Below are 23,957 nucleotides of genomic sequence, written 5' to 3'. Positions count from 1 at the left end.
AAATTTATATTTTTTAAAAAAAGCTATGGGAGAAAAAGCTACAGAACAAATAAGTATAAATGCAAGATTTGGGCTACTTTTAGGAGAAAGTTCCTTAACCTATTGATCCTTCCTTAGGTTAGCACTTATCTTATTTCACTTTAGAACTTTTCCTCAAGGAGAAATATGGAATAGAATCAGAAGCCAGTTTTATTTTGACAGCACAAAAATATTCTTTCTTTAGCTCCCAGAGTCTTCAAAACTAATAAGACTGTCATTTGCCTTGGATTTAACATTCACATCAGTCGTGTTTTTGATCCACAATGGAGTTTGAAGGAAATATTCCATGAGGATGAAGCCAACATACCTCCTGAGCAGTGATTCTCCAAGTGTGAGGCCCAGACCAGCAGCAGCAGCAGGAACTTGCTAGAAATGCCGATTCTCAGGCCCACCCCAGACTTCCTCCTGAATCAGAAACTCTGTGGTGGGTGGAGGTGTGGCCAGCAATCTGTGTTTCAACAAGTAGTTTAAGTCTGAGTAGTTTCCTGTTTTTTGGTTTTTTTTTTTTTTTTGCGTATCCTCTTTATTTATTTATTTTTTAAAATCAATATCGGTTAGTTTTGTTTTTTTTTTTTTTTTTTGGTTGTGCCGAGTCTTAGTTGCGGCAGGCGGGCTCCTTAGTTGCTGCTCGCCTGCTCCTTAGTTGTGGCATATGTGAACTCTTAGTTGTGGCACGCATGTGGGATCTAGTTCCCTGACCAGGGATCGAACCCGGGCCCCCTGCATTGGGAGCTCGTAGTCTTAACCACTGTGCCACCAGGGAAGTCTCTAGTTTGCTGTTTGTAAGTAAGAAAACATGAGCTTCACCTTGCATGCTTATATGAAATCAATTCCTGGGAACGTGGTTACTGAAAACAAAAATGTGCCAAGGGAGACCATAGCTGGTGGCCAATTGCCTCATACAAGTTTATAAAGAAAAGAATCTGTGTTGTGTCCTTTTTGTGATTGATAGAAACCCAGTCACTCACTGGGAGCATGAATCAGCTGCAGGACAGAGTAATGTCCAATAGGTGAGCTAATACGTGATCCCGAGGGTGGAGGAGCGAAGGCTGCGGATTCTCCTCTACTAGGGAGAAAAGAGATGTTCTTTTCTATCAGGTAGTTCCTAACTACCGCCTACATAGTCTGTTCCGTGGTAAGCAGTCTACATCCTGTGGATTTATGTACAACTACCGTACAACAAGCGTTCTCTTCTTGAGAGTTCTGAAGCAGATCTGTCTGGCTCTTTCCTTGAATGCAAATGTTTTGGCATACTTTGCTTTCCTAGGTAAGGAGGGTGCCTTCCTCATTGGCATTTTAATAAATATTTATTTGTTGGTTGACTGGTTCATTATTCTCCTTGTCAGGTAACGTGGCTGCTTCTAGCACCAAGTTCACACGCACACAGCAGACTCCTAACTCTGCAGAGTTGTCATCTACACAAGCCCCACTGTAGACTCATTGAACAAGTGGTCGGCACGTCTAAAATGCTATGCTATTAAAGTGCTGGTTGCATAAACGCTCTCTTCCTTAACTTTTGTAACAGCCCACAGTGGAAGAAAGTTGTTGGTGGTGTTAGCACTGGTTTACAGATGGAGAAATCGTGACTACAGAGCTGTTGTTCTATTGCAGAGTGATGGGAAATCCCCAGTTACTTTCCTTCTCTGTCCTTCAGTGGCTCCCCATTATCCCAGTTAAGTACAAAGTTTTTAGTTTGGAAAGGAAGTCTCTCCACAACCTGACCTCCACCTATTTTTGCAGTAGAATTTCTTACCCCTCCTCCACCCTGCCCACCCTAAACAGCATCAGAGTGAAATCATAAAACAATAGTCACTGAGCCCTTACTGTGTGCCAGGCTCTTTGCCAAGAGCTTCACATGCATCAGCTCATGTAATCCTCATAACAGCTTCCATGAGGTGTAGGCATTATTACCACCTCCACTTTATAGATGAGGAAACCAAGGCACAGAGAAGATGAGACACTTGACTCAAGGCCCCAGAGCTACTTGCAGGTTCCAACACACCAGTCAGCCTCTGCCCACACGCTCCCTCTACCTGGGTGCCCGCACCCTGCCTTAGGTGCCTAGCTGACCCTGACTCCTCTTCCAAGTCTCATGGATCATCATCTTCAGGAAACCTTTCCTGGCCCTGCTCCCCTAGTGGAAATGTACCCTCCCAACTGGATCCTCATGGTTTCCCAGGACAAAGCTCTTTTGTACCACCTGGTACACTTTTTATCTCACCTGATACACTAAGCCCTTTGAAGACAACAGCTGGTTTTTAAGCTCTGTAACCACAGAGCCTGGCATGGTACCTGGCTCAGAATGAGACATGATCAACAGATGTTGAAGGAATGAATGGATGGAGGCTTTCTGATTCCTGCTCTGGGTGTTTCCCCACTAGACCAGTTGGGGAGTGGCCAGGAGTCTGGGAGAGTCACTGGTCATTGCTTTGTCCAGTCCGTGTCCCTTGGGCAAATTTCTTCTAGCCTGAGGTTTCTAAGTCCAAACAAGAGGAACTGTGTACCATGATCTGTTGAGGGGACAGCAGCTCAGGCTCTTTGGAAATACAAAGAGGGCAGTTTGTGGGTTCACCTAGAAGGCAAGATAAAACAGCCCTGTGTAAGCTGGAGCCCAGGAACAAAGTTCCATCATGGGGATACCTCCCAGTAACAGAGCCCTGTGGCGGTGTCCATTCTACGGAGCTATGATCAAGCTCCCCCATGCATTCTGGTCTTTGAGGAAAAGCTGACTCCACACGATGCAAAAGGGCCTGTCGAGGGTATTTGTGGGACCTAAGTGAAATTCACTTTCATAGTTTGGCAAGCTGTAGCTTCAGACCATCCATCCCAGAACATGATAAATGCTTCTGACGTTTGCTTCAGACACAGCATGCTAGGATGGCTTTTCAATTCTCAAATGCAGGAGTACACCTTATTGATCAAGTGTCTTTCATTAAAGGTTGCTGAAGCCCCTCAGCCACAGGAGTGATGCCCCCGCTCCCAGGCCCTCTCCCCAGGCCCAGCCTTCTGGGCAAAGGGGGATTACTGTTGTTGGATTATGGGTATATACCTGAATTTGTTGGGGTTTTTTTTCAATCCTTAATATAAGCACGCTGGAGAAGACTGAAATTAGGTAAATCTCACATTTACTTGGTACTTCTCTCCCTAAACTCCATCTGATTCTTCATACACACATTTTAAGAAAATAAAGAGAAAGCATGTCCTCCAAATAATCCTCCATATTAGAATTTACCATTCTGCTTTGAACCTGTGTCCTGCTGCCAGCGAGGGCTTCCCTGCCAAGGTAGAGCCAGTTAAGGCAATTAGAGGGGGTCAGTGGTTTGCCTCTGGCCAGAGGTGGTGGGAGATTTTTCATTAGCATTTGTGTCTTTGCCCCCCACTGGGCTTCAATCACCCCCTCCTCTTATCAGCATGTCCTTCACCTTCAGGGGCTGCCCAGGTTTATCAGATCCCATCGAGTTCTTCCAACAAGAAGGCAGCATGAGCTTGGGGCTCTTTGAAGCTAAGCCGAGAATTCAAGTTGCTTTGGTTCTAAGCCTAAAACCTGAAAATGAAGTAATCTGAAATGGAAATGCCACCTTCTCCCTTTTCTGTTATATGTAGTCCTGACTTTCTTCACCCTCCCACCCCCGCCTGTGCCTCCCTTCCTCAGCCCTGGCCTGGCTCTGTGCATAATGTGCGTTTCATACGTGTTCAGTGGAATTGGACATATGCACTTCTGAGTAGGGAGGCCTTTCGGAGAAACTCACAGCGAAAGCATTAGAGTAATTGTGGCTAGTGTTGCTGTGATTGAACTTTCTTCATTTTTTTTTATTGAATGAGAATGAAAGTCTCTAAGACTCATTAAGGGTCCAGGGTTTGGGGACCGAGGTACTGGCGTCACGTCTTCCTCCCGCTTCCTTCTTCCCTCTCCTTTGCCTCTTCTAGTGTGAGAAGGTCAAGAGAATGTGGAGTTGGGCATGGCAATCCATTGAGTACGTCAGGCTTCGATGAAAGTTACATTTACCCTAAATGTCAGCTAAGACTGTTCCAGATTTCAACCTCTTGGCCCTAAAGACCCCTCAGGTGCTTTTTCTCACCAGGACAAGTCCCTCCTTCTTCTCTTTCCTAGAACTAGGGCTGCAGAGTTGCAGGCTGGAGAAGCAGCCCGGTCCTGGAGTATGCATCATGCCCACGGCTTTTCCAGGAGGGGACTTTTCCAGGAGGGGACTCGGTCCCCTGCATCGACCCCGACCTCCCCTGGGGGCCTGGAGAAGGACGTCTTCTCTCCCAACACCAAGCAGGCAGTCCTGTGGGCCTAGATAAACCTCAGTGCTGAGCTTGAGGGGGATCTGTGCTGGCTAACCTGACATCTGTCCCCAGGAAGCACTGAGACCCTGGGCTAATGCTGGCACCCCTAGGTTCTACTCAGGTTTCATCCATGCGGAGGGCTGCCAGGAATAAAATTATCATCCCATGAGAGATGCACATATGTAGTGGAACTTGGGAGCAGCATGGACAGTGTTCCTAAATGACAGTTTTATAAAGAAAATGGACTGAAGTGATGAATGCCAGAAAAATACATAGCTAATTATTAGATGATCACAGCTGTTGCCTTTTTAATTTAGATAACTATGCTGTTTATTATGGTGCTTTACTAAATTCCATGGTGGACCTGGTAGCTAGTATTTCTCGATAGTCCCCTGACAGGGTGATTTGACTTATTTTCAGAGTTCTGGGTGTTATTTATCTAGGTCAAAGGCCAGAAGCAGTGGGATAGTGAGATTCCTGGGACCAAGGAGAACCCAGTAATGAGGGACAGAAGACACTAAATCAAGTGTCAGGTTAGCAAGCTGAAGTCTTCATATTTATAATAAACTGGGCTGCAGAAAAGAAAAACAGCTTTCCCTTGGCCCTGTTGGTGGCCTAGCTGAACAGCATCTTTGGTGACAGACGAGCTGGCATCAGCAGATGCAGCATTTCTTGAATGCTCGTGATTTAACAACAGCTTCATTAGTTAGCTCTCCGGTCGTAGCCCATGAGTGAGCTTTACGGTATATGGGCCCTTTATTAACTTATTAGTGCCCAAATCCAAACTGAGTCCACCTGAAAGAACTCTAATTTAAGGAGTGCCCATCGCTGCTTTTCTCAAAAATTTCTTCCCTGATCTTTTATCTTTTGAATGGGTATTTCCAAAGATAAAATAACCACAATCACCAGAAACTAACCACAATAGTTTTCCTACCCAGTATTCAGAAAAATCTCCATTTGTCACTTACCCAGGATTTACCAAAAGTCAGGCATCAGGGAGAGTGGGTGGCAGTTGGAAGACCTAAGCTAACTCTGTATCTATACAGATTGGGCGGCCTCGGGCAAGCCTTGGAGCCTCAGCTCTGGAGTGTATGGTGGGATGATGCTTTCTCTCTCTAGCTCTCTCTTATGGGCACAAACGATTAAATCTAGTGACTAGGGCTTCTGCACTCCCAGGTCAAAGGTGGTTAAAGGGAGAGCTGGGAGAGCAGAGATCATCGGCTAGATTCCTGAGGACACTGGCTTGTACAGCACTGTCATGAATGAGGGCTCAGTGGGATGGGAACTGTTATTTATTGAGGACCTACTTTGTGCCAAGTACTTAGCATGATTATTTGCTTAATAATCTTATAAAGCCCTCCAGATAGGGGCTATTATCTCCATTGTACTGTTGAGGAAACTGTTTAAAAAATGTTGCTAGTCACACAGCTCGTAAGAGCCAGGACGTCCTGACTTTGAAGTTCATGATCTTTCTAGATGTGGCTTGCGGGGGATTAAGTCACTTGTCCACAGATGCATATCAGGAAAAGGTACAACCAGAACTCAAACCCAGGCAGTGGGTCTCCAGAGCGTGTGCTCCGAAGCTCCAGGCTGTGCTCCACGTGGTCAGAGGGAGGACACGCAGACAGTGAGCATTCTTAATATTGGAGAGGGTCAGGCTCCCACATCCCACTTGACAGAGAATGCCTGTGTCTTAGGATGTAGCTTTTTTTTAAAAATATGTATTTATTTATTTATTCGGCTGTGCCGGGTCTTAGTTGTGGCATGCGGGATCTTTTAGTTGTGGCGTGCGGGCTCTTAGTTGCAGTGTATGGGATCTAGTTCCCTGACCAGGGATCGAACCCAGGTCCCCTGCATTGGGAGCACAGAGCCTTAACCACTGGGCCACCAGGGAAGTCCCAGGATGTATATTTAAACAGCTTATCCATTTAAAATAAGTATCCTAGCACTGAACTAAGAGATGGGGCCTTTTCTAACAGGCTGCTGTCAGAGTCGCAGTCCTTGCTGACAGACTAGCTCCTGAAATGTGCCCATCTCCTCCTCGAATCCTGGCCAGATTTTTCCCAACCTGCTAATTGGTGTAAGGGGCCCTGCTTCCAGAGGCTGCCCGGCCATGAGCCTCATGGGAAGGGCTTGTCCCCTGGCTTCGTTCTCCCTCCTTCCAGCACTGTGGTCCCCTGATGGCTGCCTGGTGACAGACGCTGGTGATGGAGGGCATCAGAGAATCCCCCATCCCCACTCCCCGAAGCACTTCTTCACTGAGCACCTCTCATTACGGCCCCATTTCTGGTCTCGCACATGTTCTCCCACACTTAGCTCTATTATGCCACCACTTGTCTCCTTTCCCAGCCTGGCTTTGAATAATGTAAATCTTTCCTCTTGATAGCATCGCTGCTCATTATTTTCTGTCTGGCACCACGTGAGCTTACCCACTGGTACCTCTGAGAAGCCAGCCACCCACAGTGCAGGGACAGTCCCCCCGACCCCCCACCATCTCTGTAAAGGTGGCTCAGTGCGGGCCCAGCCCCAGGTGGGAGAGGTTCAAGCCCTGCTGGCTTTGGTGGGAGGACAGCGCTCTTTCTTTGGCTCCGACCCAGAACACTCTCTGTAGGAGGAGTGGGTCAGGGGCCACTGCCCTTTCACCTTTGCCAGGCAACTGGCTTTGGACAAGTCACTTGAGTACTCTCTACTGAGTGATTGATTTTATCAACACAGGGCAGATGCTTACCCCAAACAGGCCCGGAGTGCCCTCAGCCTCCTGAAGTCTGCCCTTTACCCCCCCAAACTCAGCACTGGATCCAACTGCTCTGGACCTCCAGGTGAAGATAGCCCATGGTCTTCGAATATGTCATGTAGGATTATTACTGTGGTTTTATGCAAAGAAATGCACTCCAATTTTGTTCTGTAACTAACAACTCAACTGTGCCTAGAATCTCCGGAGTCCCTCAGTCTGACCCTGTGATTCTGTAACAGTAACTATGTTTCGATGGAATAATGACTTTGTAACCTAATGTTTAAAAGCTCCCTCTGTAAATGTAGGGAGCACAAACCTGCTTGGTTCTCCCTGGACTTCCCAGTATTGGAGTTATTTGAGACCTCCAAGATTATTACTCTTTGGAATTTGATTCCATGGTCTCCTTAAAAACTTCTGGAAGCTTTCAGGCACATGAAATCATCAAGATCTTCCTTTAGAAAAAGTGATTTCAGATTATTTCTAGAAATTTTACCAGAAAAGTGTTTAAACTTTCTCCTGTTCTAAAACCCAATTTTAATTTGTTTCTTTACAAAACATCTTTGCCTGTCTCCCGTATCAGGTTAAGCAAGCACATTTGGCAAATCAGAAGGGGGAAAGAAAGTCATATTTGTGGGTTTCAGTGTGCCAGTGGTGGATTAGCAATAGAATCTTACATTATATGTTGAGGAGGAAACCACTCTTTAAATATTGGCTGGAAAATCACACCCTTAATCACTTGCAGTGTGTTTTAGAAATGGGCACTATTGTAAAAATCTTTTACAATAGATTTGTCAGAATGTCCTAAGCATAGAAGGATATGGAAGGTTGCTGCATTTCTTGGTAGATCAGAAAAGCGAGTGTGTTGAGAAGAATACATATTGAGAAGTATATACTCTTTAAGGTTCCTGTCTCTTCAGTCATCTTACTTGGAATGGTTGGAGAATTTTCCTGAAGTGGCTAATGTACCATAAGTAGACAATGTGAGTACATCTATTACGTGTGATCAAGACAGAAAAGAAAGGAATAAAATAAGGTAAATACCTCATTTAGCTTTTAGAGCCTCAGATCAAATTTTACATGGATTACTCACCTTTACAGAAGATGTAAGTAGACTGTGTATTCTTTAATTTGGGGCGGGCGAGGAAGAAGGAGGATGTTTTATTCTTTGTCTCTCTTGTCACTGTGGATATGTATGTTCATTAAATATTTTTTTCCTTTAATTAAAAAAATTAAGCCTTGGAGAAAGGCTTCTAATGCCATTAATTTGATGTAGAAAGTCTACTTTATACTAGTTGGTTTGAAGAATATGAATTCATTCTTTTTTTCCTCCCTTCCTTTTTTCTTTGAAGAATGATATTTTACATTTGTATGTTGCTCTAGAGTCTGTCTTTATTTCTTTATTTATTCACACCTGCCCTGCAAGGGAGGTGACACAACTGGCCCACTTTAGGGATAAGGAAACCAAGCCCCCTGCCTTAGGTGAACAGCCACACCATGGTGGTGATGTTTGGATAAGAACCCAGTCTCCTGGTTCCTAGTTCACTGCAGGCAGTGCCCACCACACCTGGAACCTGTAAGAAAGGAGATGTACTTTAGGTACAATGGACCCTTTTGTTATCCCTCCAGGTTTTTCCCTCAAGAGCTAAATCCCATCCAAACATACGTAGAAACCAAGGAAGGCTTCCTGGGCTGCGCTGAGGGCAGCGCGGCACTGCCTCGGCCTTGCCCATCGCTGTCATCAGGCAGGGCTGGACGTCAACTCGGTCTCTCGCCTGGGCTTCACTCTCACTCATCTGAGGCTAAATCGCCCTTGAGAGATGGGACGGTGGATATTTACATGGCTTACATTTACCACCGGGGGTCTCAGTGTCACCATCGCTGCCACTCTGCCTCAGCGAGAGGGACACAGGACTCTGGACTGAGTTGTCAGTGCTCCCTGGCTCTGCAGTTTGGCTGTTCTGTCTCGGGAGACGGCTCCTTTGGGTCTAGAATCCCTTCTGATGGTCTCACCCGCCCTACTTGCCCCACCATTCTTCCTGCTGGAAGATTTTGGTGAACCCATCTCACATGCCTCTGTGTGCCTTGGAGAACATTTCCGGATGTGTTTTAGGAACTTAAGAGTAGACGTGGAAGGTAAAGATAATTCTGATACTGAGGATTGCTGTTTCCCAGTATCCCCACCATCGTCTGTAGTCTTTCTCTGACTGGTGAGGGACCCTTCGGATGGTCAGATTTGCCCCCAGCCCTCCTGGGCCATATAGTCTGAAGAGAGCCTGCGGCCAGACAGCTTGGGGGTAGAGAGACAGGCAGCGAGGAACCTCCCTGGTCCTCACCGTGCGCTTGTGCACTGAGCCTCGGGACCGGGGGCGCGGGGCGTGGGGGGAGGGAGTCTGGGTGACCACGTGGGCGGATCTGCCTGTCAGTGGGCTGCCCCGAAGGCTGTGGCAGCCGGCGCTGCTCATGTTGATGGAGAGTCTGTCCAGTTCAGGCGCAAAGCTCTGCGAGTCTCACATATCCGCTCTCCATCAGTTCTGCCAGGCCATCCAGTAGGAGGCGCTGGAATGATTAATGAGCAGGACAGGAAGACAAATGCTGCCTGGAGCAACCGCTGTCTGCCGCCATCCACTGAATAATTAGATAACTGCGGCAAAGCGGGCTCTCAACCAGGGAGAGCTTTGGTAGGTGAGGTGCTAAGCTAGTCCCAGAGAGTCAGGGCGTCAGGCCCACGCTCCCCCACTTTGGGCCTTTCTAGCTCCTCTGCTGCTGAGCCTAAAATGGTGACAGTCCCCTGGACCCTGAGAGCTGGGGAGAAGGCTATGCATGTTGACAGCTGTGGGTACCCTCTACCCAGGGCAGCAGTCAGAGGGAGGGTTGACGTACATGTTGCCAAGACCTACCAGTGTTTGCAACAAAAGCACAAACTCCTGGCAAGAAGTCGGGAGACTTTCTTGATCACAAGTGGTATCTCCTAAGCACTTTAATTACAGAGGATTAGCAGGAAGTGCAGTGCTGGGCTCAAGGAATAATGACACAAAGAAACGAAGCAGAGAAACCCAATTTCCTTCCTTTAAGGGGAAAAAATTATCCATTTATTTAAATGAATTACAAAGGAGAGAATGGAGTGTGGCATTTCTCTCAGCCCAGAATTAAATGGATTTTTAAAGAGCTGCGTATCTCCTTGGTCAGACCAGAAGCTGGGATCTGCAGCCTTGTCTGCAGAAATTGAACTGCAGGCTCAGAACTTCATTAAGATTCAGGAGCCTTCCCCCTGGACAAATGACTCACTGATCCAGCCCCTTCTCTCCTGCTTCTCCTTGCGGGCCCTTGCCTGGCTTAGCTCATATTTTACATTCAGCACCTCTAGTTACCCAGAAATTGCATGCAAAATTGTGAAATAGAAAGGCAGTGGGCCATGTGACTCCATCAGTTCTGCTTGGGGTTGCATCATCCTTGACTTGTAGTGTTCAGGGACTGGGCTAGGAGGTTTGCTTACAGAAAGACCCAGAGGGCCCAGACACCTACCAAAAGTGGCAGTTTGAGTACATGCTCTTAGCACACCTGCTGTGTAAGTGGGGCAAATCTATAGAAATGAATGGAACTGAAATGAGATTGGAGACGTTCATGGTGAACAAGAAAATTGCCAGAATGGAATGTAGACAGAAGTGTTGGTTATCGTCATACAATACAATTGTGTGTATTGTCATACATGCAATGACTATGTGTGAGACTTGACGGCTTTTACTAACAGGAGCTTTTTTTTTTTTTTTGCGGTACGCTGGCCTCTCACTGTTGTGGCCTCTCCCGTTGCGGAGCACAGGCTCCGGATGCGCAGGCTCAGCAGCCATGGCTCACGGGCCCAGCCGCTCCGCGGCATGTGGGATCTTCCCGGACCGGGGCACGAACCCGTTTCCCCTGCATCGGCAGGCGGACTCTCAACCACTGCGCCACCAGGGAAGCCCCTAACAGGAGTTTTTTAAAACCCAGCACTTAATACCCAGCTCCATCTGCAGTGATTCCCCCATGGCATCCTGTTTGTGAGTCCAGGGCAAGGAGTTCTAAAACCTTATCATTCACACTGTGATTGGAACATGCTAGGATATCGTGATTCAGACTGTGGCAATACAGAGAGAAGGAGGAGGAGAAACAGGAATCAGGCGCCCACCCTGTGCTCAGTACTTCACATGTCAATTTATTTCATTCCCACAACAGTCCCATGAGATAGGTGATGTTGTCCCTAATATACAGGTGAGAAAACTGAGGCTCCAAGAAGTTTGACTATGTATAGGAGGCAATACTTGGCATAATGGAAAAAGTATGGGTTTTGGAGTCAGAGATGGGATCAGAGCCTAGCCTTACCACCCGCAATTTCTGTAACATCTGTTTTCTCATCTATAAAATCTGGACACCTATGCACTGGCCTGTTGGGAGGATTAAATAAGATACCATAGATAACAGCACAGCCTTAGCACACCATAGACCCTCAGGAAAAGGCAGGTACCACTGTATGACCTCAGAGAGAAAACCAAGATTTGCACCTTGAGGGGTCAGCCTCATCCCAACCTTCCACCATGACCCCGGCCGCCGGATCCACACCTGAGTACTATTCTTAAGTGATGAGAACAGGCCCAGCTGGGACACAGTGCAGGCCCATCCAATGAGTCCAGTGCCCTAGGAATTCTTTACCTTTCAGCTTTGCCCACTGCAGATGAGTTCCCATGCCTCAGCAGACACGGCTGAGATAAGCAGGAGGGTGACCTCACTCGGTATGCACAGTGTGAGCATTTCTGTATGTTTGAAATCCTTTATGTAAAATTTTACAATCCCTTTCCCCAAAATTGCATGACTGAGATTTCATCAGGCCTGAACATTGATTAGATGAAGAGGGCATGACACAGAGAGGAATTTAAAAATAACCCTGAATATAGCATCAGAATTTGCCACATTGTATTACAAAAATCTCCTCTCTCTGTGTCTGTGTGCCCTGCCACTCTGTGTATTATGTGTCTTTTGCATCCCCAGTGCCTAGCTCAGTGCCTGGCTCATAGAGTAGGTGAAGTAGCAACGCAGTAACAAAGAGCTGGTAAGGAAGCAAATGCTGGCCATTTCCCTGGGATTTGAGCCTCTAGAACTGTGTGTGTGGCTTCAGCTTGACTTCTGCTCACCTCAGAACTCTAGGGCAAGCAGTCCATTCCCACAAGTACCCCGCTCAGCCCTGGGGTGGGGCTGAACTGGGCTGAGCACTAGAAATGTCCATGTTCAATGACTTAGGAGGTGGGTTAAAGGGGCACTGCTGCCTGTTTCCCACAGTGACGCACTTTCATCCCTTGAAACGATCATTTCTCTGCACTCACTTAATGGGATCCCAAATAACATGTTTCAAACAAGTCTTTTATCACTGTTGCCCCTTGGAACACATTTCAAATGCTGGCCATTAAAAACAGGCCGTTTCACAGGCTTCTAATGATGACACTAATAACTGTGGGTTTTTGTCTCTAGGAGTCCTGACGGGCAAGAGTCAAGGAGTAAATTACGGAGCTAACTTTTATGTAGAGGGTTTATTGATCTGTGAGCTTCAAGGGAACTACACCAGCCCCCAAAGTTTGGCAGGCCAGATTACCTTTTCATCTAAGTAATTGGGCCACCTGGGTACAGTTAATTTTCTATTTATATTAACAGGAAGACAAAGAACATGATGTGCCAGTTCTGTAATAAAGTAACAGACGTATCAAAATATTCTACCTGGTAATTATAAATAAATTGAATTTTCCCATGACCCTCTGAGGGTTATGTTGCTAATTCATTGTGCATTTTATCATAATTTGTCACGAGAAGATTCCATGCTGCCACGTATACTTGTGTCTCCAGAGTATGTAAAGGTGCTCCATCATAAAGTATCCAACTGTCTTAATCCCTGCCGTTTCCTGCTTTTGTTTCTTAACAGGTGAAAGTCATGCTTCGCATTTGTTCCACGTTGGCTCGCGATACCTCGGAATCCAGCTCCTTCTTAAAGGTGGACCCACGAAAGAAGCAGATCACCTTGTATGACCCCCTGGCATGTGGAGGTCTAAACGCCTTCCAAAAGAGAGGGAACCAGGTTCCTCCTAAGATGTTTGCCTTTGATGCGGTTTTTCCACAAGATGCTTCTCAGGTGGGTACAACCCCTTCTCAGGCTCAGGCAATATTGATTAGTTTCAAGAAGCTTTAACGATTCACTAGGACCCATGAGCTGGGAGGGTATCTTCCAGAGCCCTCTGATGGGTCACTTCCACTGTCTACACAACAACTTTCGGAAGCCAATTTGAGTTCCATTGAATAGTTCAGTCCTTTTGACTCGCTGGTGTCACACCTTGGGCAGGATTGTTGTGCCAGGATTTCAACAAAACCTATTCTTGGAGAGAAGGAAGAGCGATCCAATCAGTGGATGGCAAACAGAAGCAGGAAGAGAGCAGGCAGAATTGGAAGTTTCAGGTACAGCTGCATCGAGATGCTGGCAACTGGTCCATTAAGACCCCACTCCTGGGCCTCCCTGGTGGCGCAGTGGTTGGGAGTCCGCCTGCCGATGCAGGGGATACGGGTTCGTGCCCCGGTCTGGGAGGATCCCATATGCCGCGGAGCGGCTGGGCCCGTGAGCCATGGCTGCTGAGCCTGCGCATCCGGAGCCTGTGCTCCGCAACGGGAGAGGCCGCAGCGGTGAGAGGCCCGCGTACCACAAAAAAAAAAAAAAAAAAAAAAAAGACCCCACTCCTGGGCTTCCCTGGTGGCGCAGTGGTTGAGAGTCCGCCTGCCGATTCAGGGGACACGGGTTCGTGCCCAGGTCCGGGAAGATCCCACATGCCACGGAGCAGCTGGGCCCCGTGAGCCATGGCCACTGGGCCTGCGCGTCCGGAGCCTGTGCTCCGCAATGGGAGAGGCCACAACAGTGAGAAGCCTGCGTACCGCAAAAAAACAAAACAAAACAAAAAAAGACCTCACTCCTGCCTGGGCTTCTGGGTGTGAGAATGTAAGAAGGGAAAAGATGTTTCAAGGAGCTGGGTTAGAATTAGGCAGGGTTTGGGACTTCCCTGGTGATCCAGTGGTTAAGACTTTGCCTTCCAATTCAATCTCTGGTCCGGGAGCTAAGATCCCACATACCTCCTGGCCAAAAAACCAAAACATAAAACAGAAGCAATATTGTAAAAAATTTAATAAAGACTTTAAAAATGGTCCACATCAAAAAAAAAAAAAAAAAAGAATTAGGCAGTGTTCTAGGGCTCCATAGAGGGCAAGTCCTACTAAGGACCTGGAGTGCTTGGCAGGGAAACTGAGGCTGACGTGCAGTCCTGCGGCCTGCGTCGGGAGCGGAGAGGAAGAAGAGAGGCTAGGGATAGCTGGTGTGTTAGTTAGCTATTGCTGCATTGTAAACCACCCTAAGCCTAGTGGATTAAAACCGTAAGTATTTATTATTGCTCATGAGTCTGGAGGTCAGCTGAGCATTCCTCTGCTCCTAGCTCGGCTCACCTGTGTGTCAGTCAGTGATCAGCTCTGGGTTGGGTCGGCAGCTCTACTGATCTTGGCTGGATGCTATCACATGTTTGAGGGTTGGCCAGTTTTAGGCTGGTCCAGAATGGCCTTGGCCAGGTCACCTGGTCTGTCTTCCACGTTGTCTCTTATCAACCAGCAGGCTGTCTTGGGCTTGCTCTCATGGCAAAGAGAGGATCCAAGCTTGCAGGCCTCTTGAGGTCTAGGCTCAGAATTGACACATCATCACTTCTGCTGAATGCGACTGGACCACATTCGAGGAGTAGGGAAGAGGCTCTGTCTCTTAATTGGAGGAGCTGCAAAGTCACATTGCAAGGGGCACGCACACAGGGAGGGGTGGAGAATTGTGGCCATTTTTGTTAGTCTGTTATGAGTATAATTTGGAGGCTTCTTGGGGGACCAGGGTGCCAAGATTCCCTAACCAAGTCTCCTGGAACCAATCCCAGTAGAACAGATGTCTACTAGAAGATTCACTTACACCATCTGGTGCAATTTATCTGCAATGAATTGGAGCAACTGGATCTTCTAGTAGACATCTATAACCCAGGTTATAGGTGTACAGTGGCCTACTTTGCCTGCGTTTTGGCATCAGACACCTGCATCTTCCTGATAAATTTCCAGCACTTCCCAAGATTTAAACAAAACAGTGTGCACTCGGGTAACCAATAGCCTAGAGCAGAACCTGAAGACAGGGTGCTGATGGCTACCATTTGCAGCTCTTGCTAATTTCCTCCATGTGGTATCTGAGCATAGGAAGTAGCGATGTTCACACAGACACCATAGGCACTTAGCACATATTATAGGCTCCATTCATTAGCAAGCTAAGCATGTGGTTTCCCCAAAGAGTTTTACCATGAGAAGACAAAGTACTTTATGAATAAGTTCTGTAGTTTTTCTCCTCGTTACATTTTTTGTGTGTTGTACCACCCAGTGGGCTCACTAATCTAACCCTGACATTGGGTCTAATAAATGGCCTACAAGTTAATTAACACAGTTAAAACTTTTCAAAAGTGAATCTCCCTAAGTTGTAAGAATTCCAAAGCAAACCCTAAATTAAGTGTGGACTATTAATGAGTTTTAGATTTATTCCGGAAAAGGGAGCCATTTTTATTGCTAGTCTTTGCTTACATTTCACACTTGGTTCCAGAGCTCATATGCTCACTCATGGTTGCTATCGCTTCAGAATGCTTGCTTTTGTTACATTTCCAATATAATAAATTACATTTCTATATAAATTGGTAGTTTTCAAGAAGTTTCATATACATTAACCCATTCGACTCTTCCTGGAATTCTGTGGCATTGAAAAGGGAGGTAGTGCTGTTTTCACATTACAGACAAGGAAACTGAGACTCAAAAATTCAGTCTCTCATTCACAGACTCTTTCCTGAGTGGACATCTGTCCTGGAGTCTTCCTATTAACCAATCCGCGTCCTGCTCAGGATGGTGTTGTATCTTTGCCCTCTCGCCATTTTATCCACTATTTACTAGCAGCGTGTCCTTGGGCAAGTCACTCTACCTCTCTGGGCCTCAGTGTCCTCATCCATAAAATGAAGACAAGATCAAAATGTGCCTCATTGGGCTGCTCTGATTCACTGTGTGGATACACGTGAGTTGCTTAGAGCAGAGGCAGAACACAGTGAGTGCTCAACAAATGCTACTGTTTTTACTATTCTGTTGTCATTGTTAATAATAATATCATGCTGCCGGCGTGTTCAACCTCAGCCCCTGTGAAGGAGCACCCTCTGAGCCTCCGAAGCAGGAAAGCAGGAAAGCGTACAGAATGGGCCTCTGCTCTCAGGCCCCTGTTGTTGGCCTGTGAGGCAGCAGCAACCACCGTGGCCCAAGGCGGTCATGAACTTTGCTTTTACCCGGTCTTTAAGGACATCAGCTTCCTGAAGCTAAGCAATGATTAGAACAGTCCTTGCTCCTCCTTATAAGCCACACTCAGTACCCTCAAGTGGCCTCGGTGGTCATCAGCTGCCCATTGCTGGGGCATACCTCTGCTGATTCTGGCTTTGGGGAGGTGTCTTAGTCCATTTTCACTTCCTTAACAAAACAGCACACACTGGGTAGCTTATAAGCAACAGAAATTTATCTCTTACAGTCCTGGAGGTTGGAAGTCCAAGCTCAAGGAGCTGGCAGATTCAGTATCTGGTGAGGGCCCCTTCTTGATTCATAGACAGATGTCTTCTCACTACGTCCATTGTGGAAGGTCCAGGGAACACTCTGGGGCCTCTTTTATAAGGGCACTAATCCCATCCATGAGGGCTCCACCCTCATGATTAATCACCTCCCAAAGGCCCCACCTTCAAATACCATCACATTGGACATTCAGTTTCAACATATGAACTTGGTGGGGTAAGGGGAACACAAACATTCCATCGTCACCAGGAAGGGTGGGCAGGAGGACTGAGCCCTGCTGGTGGGTAACAGGCTTCCTGCACACCCAGCCCTGCCTGTGGAGTCCACTTGGGAAGGCTCCTGTTTCTCTAGGCTCAAGGGGAAAGACAGCAAAGGGCCTCCAGGGGCCATTGTCAGCTAACAAACACCAGATGGACATGTTGCTGACCACTCTCTTCTCAGTGGACACTGGGCAAGAATTCTGCAAGGGGAGGCCTGCCCACCCTGTGCCCTGTGAGGCTGCTCCCATTTCTCTCTGTCCTCAGGCCTTTGGACGGGTGATTCAGTAATGTGTGCGGATTTGGTCCACACACAACCATCTTTCTCTTTGCTGACCTTGAATCTAATACAGTTTGTTTTATGTATGGCTCAAGGTGGGCTCTCAGCCTCCTAACCCCCATCTCACTTTATGTCCGAGGAAGGCAGAGTTCATTTGGTGATAACTTCTCCTGGCTCTGCAGAGGCACCTTTAGCAAATTCCATCAAGATTCCACCTCAGTCTCAGGGTTTAGCTCCGGACTCTCATTGCCTAGGCCCTGGGGGTGAGACAGATCCTGTGGTCCCCACCGCAGCTTCATCCTGCCACCCACTTCGTTCAGGAGGAGCCCCCAGCAGAGCTGCTGAGGCCATCACCAGAACAACTGACAGTTGTTAGGAGTGTGGTTTTTCAATTTCAGTTCGGGAGAGAACATTGATTTTCAAACACTTAGGTTCATTGTGCTGTTGCAACCTGGAGCTGAATAACTACATTCAGTGCCGAGGCTGCAGTTCTCAGATTCCCACTGGGAGGCACGTTGCTCCGATGCCCGCTGAGCCCCGGGTTTGCACGTCCTCTGAATGCTTCCAGATCTGACTCTGGTGCTGAGGGAGGAAGGAAGGTGCAGCACACGGCGAGTGATTCTGTCCTCCTGCTGCTGTGAAAGCCTCAGATGCTAACCAGAGAGATTTCCCAGACCCCCAAGTTGGTTCACAAAATGTATTTTCTTATCATTTGCAGAGTGCTGTATTGGGTGTTAACGGGGAAATACAAAATGTTACCAAGAGACTGGCCTCTGCCTAAGGATATAATAATCATTTTGGAGATGAGACACATAACAGGCTGAAGACCACCCATTGTAACATACTGACCAATGGTGATTAATAGTGTATACATTGAATGTATCTAGAGAGAAAGAAAGAAAAGGCTGGGTTTTTTGGGGGTTTTCTTTTTGCAGTACGCGGGCCTCTCACTGTTGTGGCCTCTCCTGTTGCAGAGCACAGGCTCTGGACGTGCAGGCTCAGCGACCATGGCTCACGGGCCTAGCTGCTCCGTGGCATGTGGGATCTTCCCGGACCGGGGCACGAACCTGCGTGCCCTGCATCAGCAGGCGGACTCTCAACCACTGTGCCACCAGGGAAGCCCAAAAGGCTGGTTTTGAAAAGAGAAGGATGTAGATGGAGAAAGAGGAGAGAGTTATTAGGAAGACAAAACAGACATGCATCACAAATCTCCTGCTTAGATTAGAACTATAATGTATCCCAAGGTCACTTTCCTGAAATGGCACATCACCCTTTACCCTCTAACAAGCCTAGCCATTTCATGAGCTCTGAGTGTGTGTGTGTGGTGGTGGTGGAGGTGTGTGTGTGTAAAGGAAGGATCTAGTTAGCAGAGGGTAAATGGAATGTTTAAATACTTGCCCGGGGAGGAGGCCAGAATGGCGTGAGGTCCATGAAAGCACTCTGCGTTCCCGTTCCAGCCTGTTCGTGCCTGGCCTGCAGAGACAGCAGCTGAAATGTACCACAAATTAGCAGAAGGGTGGTTTGCTTTTAATGTGTGTAATGCTCAGGCTTGCGAGGGAGTGAGTGGTATGAAGGGTTCTGAGCACCTCCAGAACGGCGTTAGAGCCGACCCATCTGGAAATGCCATGGCTCTGGGACCCTGAGTCCCAGGAAAGCAGGTGCAATTTTCCATTGTTAATGGTCGACTCACAGTTTGTGTCTCCTCTTGTGTCTGCCAGGCTGAAGTGTGTGCTGGAACCGTGGCAGAGGTGATCCAGTCTGTGGTCAACGGGGCAGATGGCTGTGTGTTCTGTTTCGGCCACGCCAAGCTGGGTCAGTGAGAGCTTTACTTTTTCATGCTGTTTGCTGGATTTCCCAATCACTTTATCCATTCTTCTGTATTGTACCCAGAGTCCTTGGGTGAAGGGAAAGGTGGTTTCCCACAGGTGTTGAATTGAATAATCATGAATAACCATTTCTGCTTCTGAAATATAGATGCTCATCCTACGTGGATTCCCAGTCATCTAGGAAAGCCTTAGAGTCCAAGAAAGGCACAAAAGGAGTAGTGGGGTTGTTCCCACTCGGTCCAGGTCAGGGTCACTCCCAGAAAGCCAGCAGGAAAATTACATTTCCTGAGCAGGGGTTGCTGGGGAGCAGAGAGGACTCCGCTTCCCCAGACGACTTGGGTTCAACATTATGCCAGAGGACCGAGGAGCAGCCACCAAGCAAAGGCCAGACCACATTAGCACCTGTCTGGGGAGATCAGTCTGCAAGCATCCTTGCTTCCCACAACCCAGCTGTCGGGAATCCACCTGTGCTGAAGCACCTGGGAAAGGCGGCCACCACACACCTCTGTGAGGGTTTGATGACTGAATCCCCTTGAAGTGCCTTCTTAATCCTGACCTGTGGCCATCTGCTCACCAGGTCTCACTTTACATGCTTGATAAGTTAGTAATTTGGCGAGTTCCAAAATGTGTCCCTGGGCAGAGCTTCCAACAGCAGCTTTGCAAGGATGGAGCCAGTTCTAGGCCAGGTCGGAAAGCCCATTTCATCTCCCTGCCACTTCGGTCTTCCTGATCTCTGATCAAAGCAGTGATCCAGATTTTAATGGAATTTGCCCATGCAAAATATACACAGAATTTAACTTGAAAAAGGATATAAAGTATAAGTATGTGGAGTGAATCTGTGGGGTGGTGATAAAAAGAACCATATCAGTGATGAAATACTTCTGCCTTCCCACCATGAGAAAAACAGTACGGAAACTGGATAGCTTGTAATGTTTGGGATCTTCCTCAAGGTCAACTGTGATTTAATCTTGTCATTAGTCGGGGCTGTCACATTCTTTATTATAGCTATTCCATCAGTAGTACTTGGAAATGTCAAATGTCTAATATTCCTCTCACCTTCTCCTTTCCTTTCTTCCCATTCCCCACTCCCCATGCCTTTCTTCTGCATCCTTGGCATCTATTCTTGAGACTATAGAATGATGCCTGGACACTCAAGCTGCTTTTCTTTCTTTCCTCGCTCTCCCAGGAAAATCCTACACCATGATCGGAAAAGACGACTCCATGCAGAACCTTGGCATCATCCCCTGTGCCATCTCTTGGCTCTTCAAGCTGATAAATGAACGCAAAGAAAAGACTGGAGCCCGTTTCTCAGTGCGGATCTCAGCCGTGGAGGTGTGGGGCAAAGAAGAGAACCTTCGGGACCTGCTGTCGGAGGTGGCCACGGGCAGCCTGCAGGACGGCCAGTCTCCGGGCGTGTACCTGTGCGAGGACCCCATCTGTGGCACGCAGGTGATTGCTTCTGGGGCTTGGCTGGCTCCAAGGTGGCTCATCCCTACCTCGGCGGCTGGGGCAGTTCACCTCGTGACTCACTCAACATGCAACCGGGGGAGGCTTGCAAGTGTTTACTTTAAAGTGGACTGGAACTTTATGGCCTGCAGCTGCAGGGCAGCTGCTCGCCCAACCTAAATATTTGTACCTTGAATCTAATTGACAATGAACAGGAACCACAGTTGTTGTAGCATTTGGGGGAAATTGAATTCACTTTCTTTACGCCCCTTTCAAAACAAAAAAGAAAATACCATCTTTCTTTTGTTTAGCAACAATCAGAAATGTTTACTGCTTTGCACAAATAGCTCCAGCCATTACTGGGGCTGTTTATGGCTCTGTAAACTGTGTTTCTGGCACTGGTTTACAGCCGGACTAATAGTGCTGTAGGAAAAACTAATAACCACTTTCTAATTGGAACCATGATATAATTGCTGGAACCATGGAAGCCAAGAGAAGTTCCAGTTCGCCTTTTCAGGATGTCATGCCTGTTGTGACTGTTTCTCCCTCGCTGTTTGACAGTAGAGGTGGGAATGACCTGGGAGGACCCTGGTTCATTTCCAGAATAATCAGTTTTTCCAGTCTTTAGCTATAGGCTCTATTTTCTAGTTTTATCAGATGCCTCCTTTTTAGATAGGTGTTCATTTTGATAAGTACCTGCCTCACCCCAGGTGGGACTGTTTTCTCGGGTGAGGATACCCACTCTGTTACACCCATCTACTCACACTTGGCCATGTTCTTCCCCTGCTTAGAGCACCTCAGATCCTTCCACTTCCGCTATGAATCCTCATGGTTCGCAAGAGGCCCTACACAACCTTCCAGCATCACCTGCTACCACTGCCCTCCTGCCACTCCTCTTAAATTACATTTAGGTCCCCTAAGAAAGCAGTGCCCCTCAAACTTCGGTGTGCATAAGAAGCACTGGGGATCTTGTTAAAATGCAGATTCTGGTTCCCTAGGTCTGGGATTGGGCCTCTGATTATGCATTTCTAATGAGCTTCCCAATGACTGACCACACTTTCAGTAGCAAGGCTCTAAGGCACCAACCATCCTCCCTCTTTTTACTCTGGGCCTTTGAACATCCTGTCCCCTATGCACAGAAGGCTGCTGACTCCTCTCCTCTCGCTCTTCATCTGGCTAACTCCTTATCTGTTGGGTATCAGTTAGTTGGCACTTCCTCCAGGAAACCCTCTTAGATGTTTCTCCTGACTCTCGATTGTGATTGCCTGGTTAGTTCTCAGCACTCCCAAAGGTCCATACCATGTCCGACTAAAATTGGCTCTTCATAGTTTTAACAGATGCATCAGATACCATTTGGATATGAAACCTAATTAGAATGCAAACTAAGTGGTCATACAAACATTAATCCAGCGGCTCTCAAACTTCAGTCTTCATCAGAGTCACCTGGAAGACCTGTTAAAACACAGACTGCTGGGCTCCACCTCTAGAATTTCTGATTCAATAGGCCCGGGATAGAGCCCTCAAATGTGCATTTCTAACAAGTTCCTATGTTATGCTGATGCTGCTGGTCCAGGGACCACACTTTGAGAACCACCAGTTTGGAAGCATAAGATGTGCTCAGACCATATCTACACAGCACCTGTGATGGAATCAGTGTCACCCTACTCACTGCTCCCACTCCAAGCATTACTTAGACATTCAAATATGCTATAACCTCCATTCACTTTTATAACTCCATTAATGAAGTTCCACAGAGGTGAAAGCTCTGGTTAACTGAAGACTGAGAAAAAGAGGAAGAGACCAACATCCTCTTTACCTTCTTGTTGAAGAATCTTAAACATTCTTTGGGTTATCTTTTCTGCGACAGTAAGTATAAAACAACGAGCACCACAGAACCTCTCTGAAGTTTGAGGATTTTGATGGTCTCAGGTTCCAAATATCGACTCTCATGGTTCAGAATTATAGGTACAGTTAGAGTCAGAATAGAAGACTGTCAAAATTTGACCCTAAGGCACATACTGCAAATCATTCCTTTGAATAAATCAGAAATATTAGTTTACTTTTCTTCCCTCCCAACCCCAGTAAAGGAGTGCTGGTCAAATGCTGATAATATTGCTCTGAGTAAGGTTTACTATAATTACCAAGGCATCTCATAGGATTTAGACACGTTGCCCACAGTGCTTCTTTAATCAATTAATGAGTATGCCATGAACATGAATTTAGCAGCTAAAGATAAAATAGATAGCCCTTAAATGATATAGATGAGACATTCAAGTATCTTGGGTGTTTTCGTATGTCTTTTACACTTACTTCTTATGTCCTTTACACTTACTTCTTATATATAACTATGCTAGTAAATGTGGCCTAAAATTGGCTCTAATTAAATAGCTGGGAAAATTGAGAATTGAGTTAAAGCTAACTAAGTTTTTTCACTTTGTGATACCAGTACTATCTGGACTAAAATCACACTTTGCAACCCACCTGCTTCTAAACACTCTAATCTTTGAAATCAAGATGCGGTCACATCCCTCATGTTTTCTTAGGTACATGGATTGCCCAGGATATTGGTTTGCTGGCCTCTGCGGAGGTCAGGGTGGGACACCTGCCCCCATGGGTCACCCAGATACAACCATTTGCTTTTCACACCTGATACTTACAGATTCTACTTCAGTTGTAAAATGGGTGAAAATATGTTTCATCCAATAAGTGTGCTCAGTGTTAATTTTCAGATATGAATAAATTAAGCTGAGAATTGCACATGGATAGAGGCCCTGGTTCCAGAAGGACGTCCAGCCTTCAAGAATGCGGAACGGACAGCCAGGCCCGAGTGGCAGGCAAACTGCCCACCTGCAGCTTCAGTCCTTCCCTTGTGTCTTCCAGCTGCAGAACCAGAGTGAGCTGCGGGCGCCCACTGCGGAGAAGGCCGCCTTCTTCCTGGATGCTGCCATAACCTCCCGGCGGGGCAGCCAGCAGGACTGCAACGAGGACGACCTCCGCAACTCCCACATGCTCTTCACGCTGCACATCTACCAGTACCGCATGGAGAAGAGCGGCAAGGGGGGAAGTAAGTTGGCCTCTGCCCTCGAGCCTCCTTGGCCCTCGCTGGAGAGAAGCCTCTCCTCGAGGGCAGCTGTGACCTTTTTGTTGCTGTTGTTTGTTTGTTTTGGGGGGGTTTTTTGGTTTTTTGTGTGTGTGTGTGTGGTACGCGGGCCTCTCACTGTTGTGGCCTCTCCCGTTGCGGAGCACAGGCTCTGGACGTGTAGGCTCAGCGGCCATGGCTTACGGGCCCAGCCGCTCCGCGGCATGTGGGGTCTTCCCGGACTGGGGCACGAACCCATGTCCCCTGCATCGGCAGGTGGACTCTCAACCACTGCGCCACCAGGGAAGCCCAGCTGTGACCTTTTAAAATGTAGTACGATCTGACC

General features: G+C 47.3%; 1 protein-coding gene across 1 annotated transcript in view; it reads left to right on the top strand.

Moving 5' to 3' along the window:
• Positions 1-23,957, top strand: part of KIF26B (kinesin family member 26B) — a gene marked incomplete at both ends in the record, with an annotated part of 499,315 nt that overhangs the window by 385,458 nt on the left and 89,900 nt on the right. Inside the window, 4 exons of the mRNA XM_079697984.1 lie at positions 13,005-13,211; positions 18,979-19,072; positions 20,273-20,535; positions 23,413-23,596. Coding sequence (XP_079554110.1) covers positions 13,005-13,211; positions 18,979-19,072; positions 20,273-20,535; positions 23,413-23,596 — 748 coding nt within the window. The remainder of the gene's footprint in view (positions 1-13,004; positions 13,212-18,978; positions 19,073-20,272; positions 20,536-23,412; positions 23,597-23,957) is intronic.

This window comes from Hyperoodon ampullatus, assembly GCF_949752795.1.
Source record: "Hyperoodon ampullatus genome assembly, chromosome: 2".
Taxonomy (NCBI): domain Eukaryota; kingdom Metazoa; phylum Chordata; class Mammalia; order Artiodactyla; family Ziphiidae; genus Hyperoodon; species Hyperoodon ampullatus.
The sequence above is the reverse complement of the archived record's forward strand: the minus strand, read 5'-3'. Positions and strand labels throughout refer to the sequence as shown.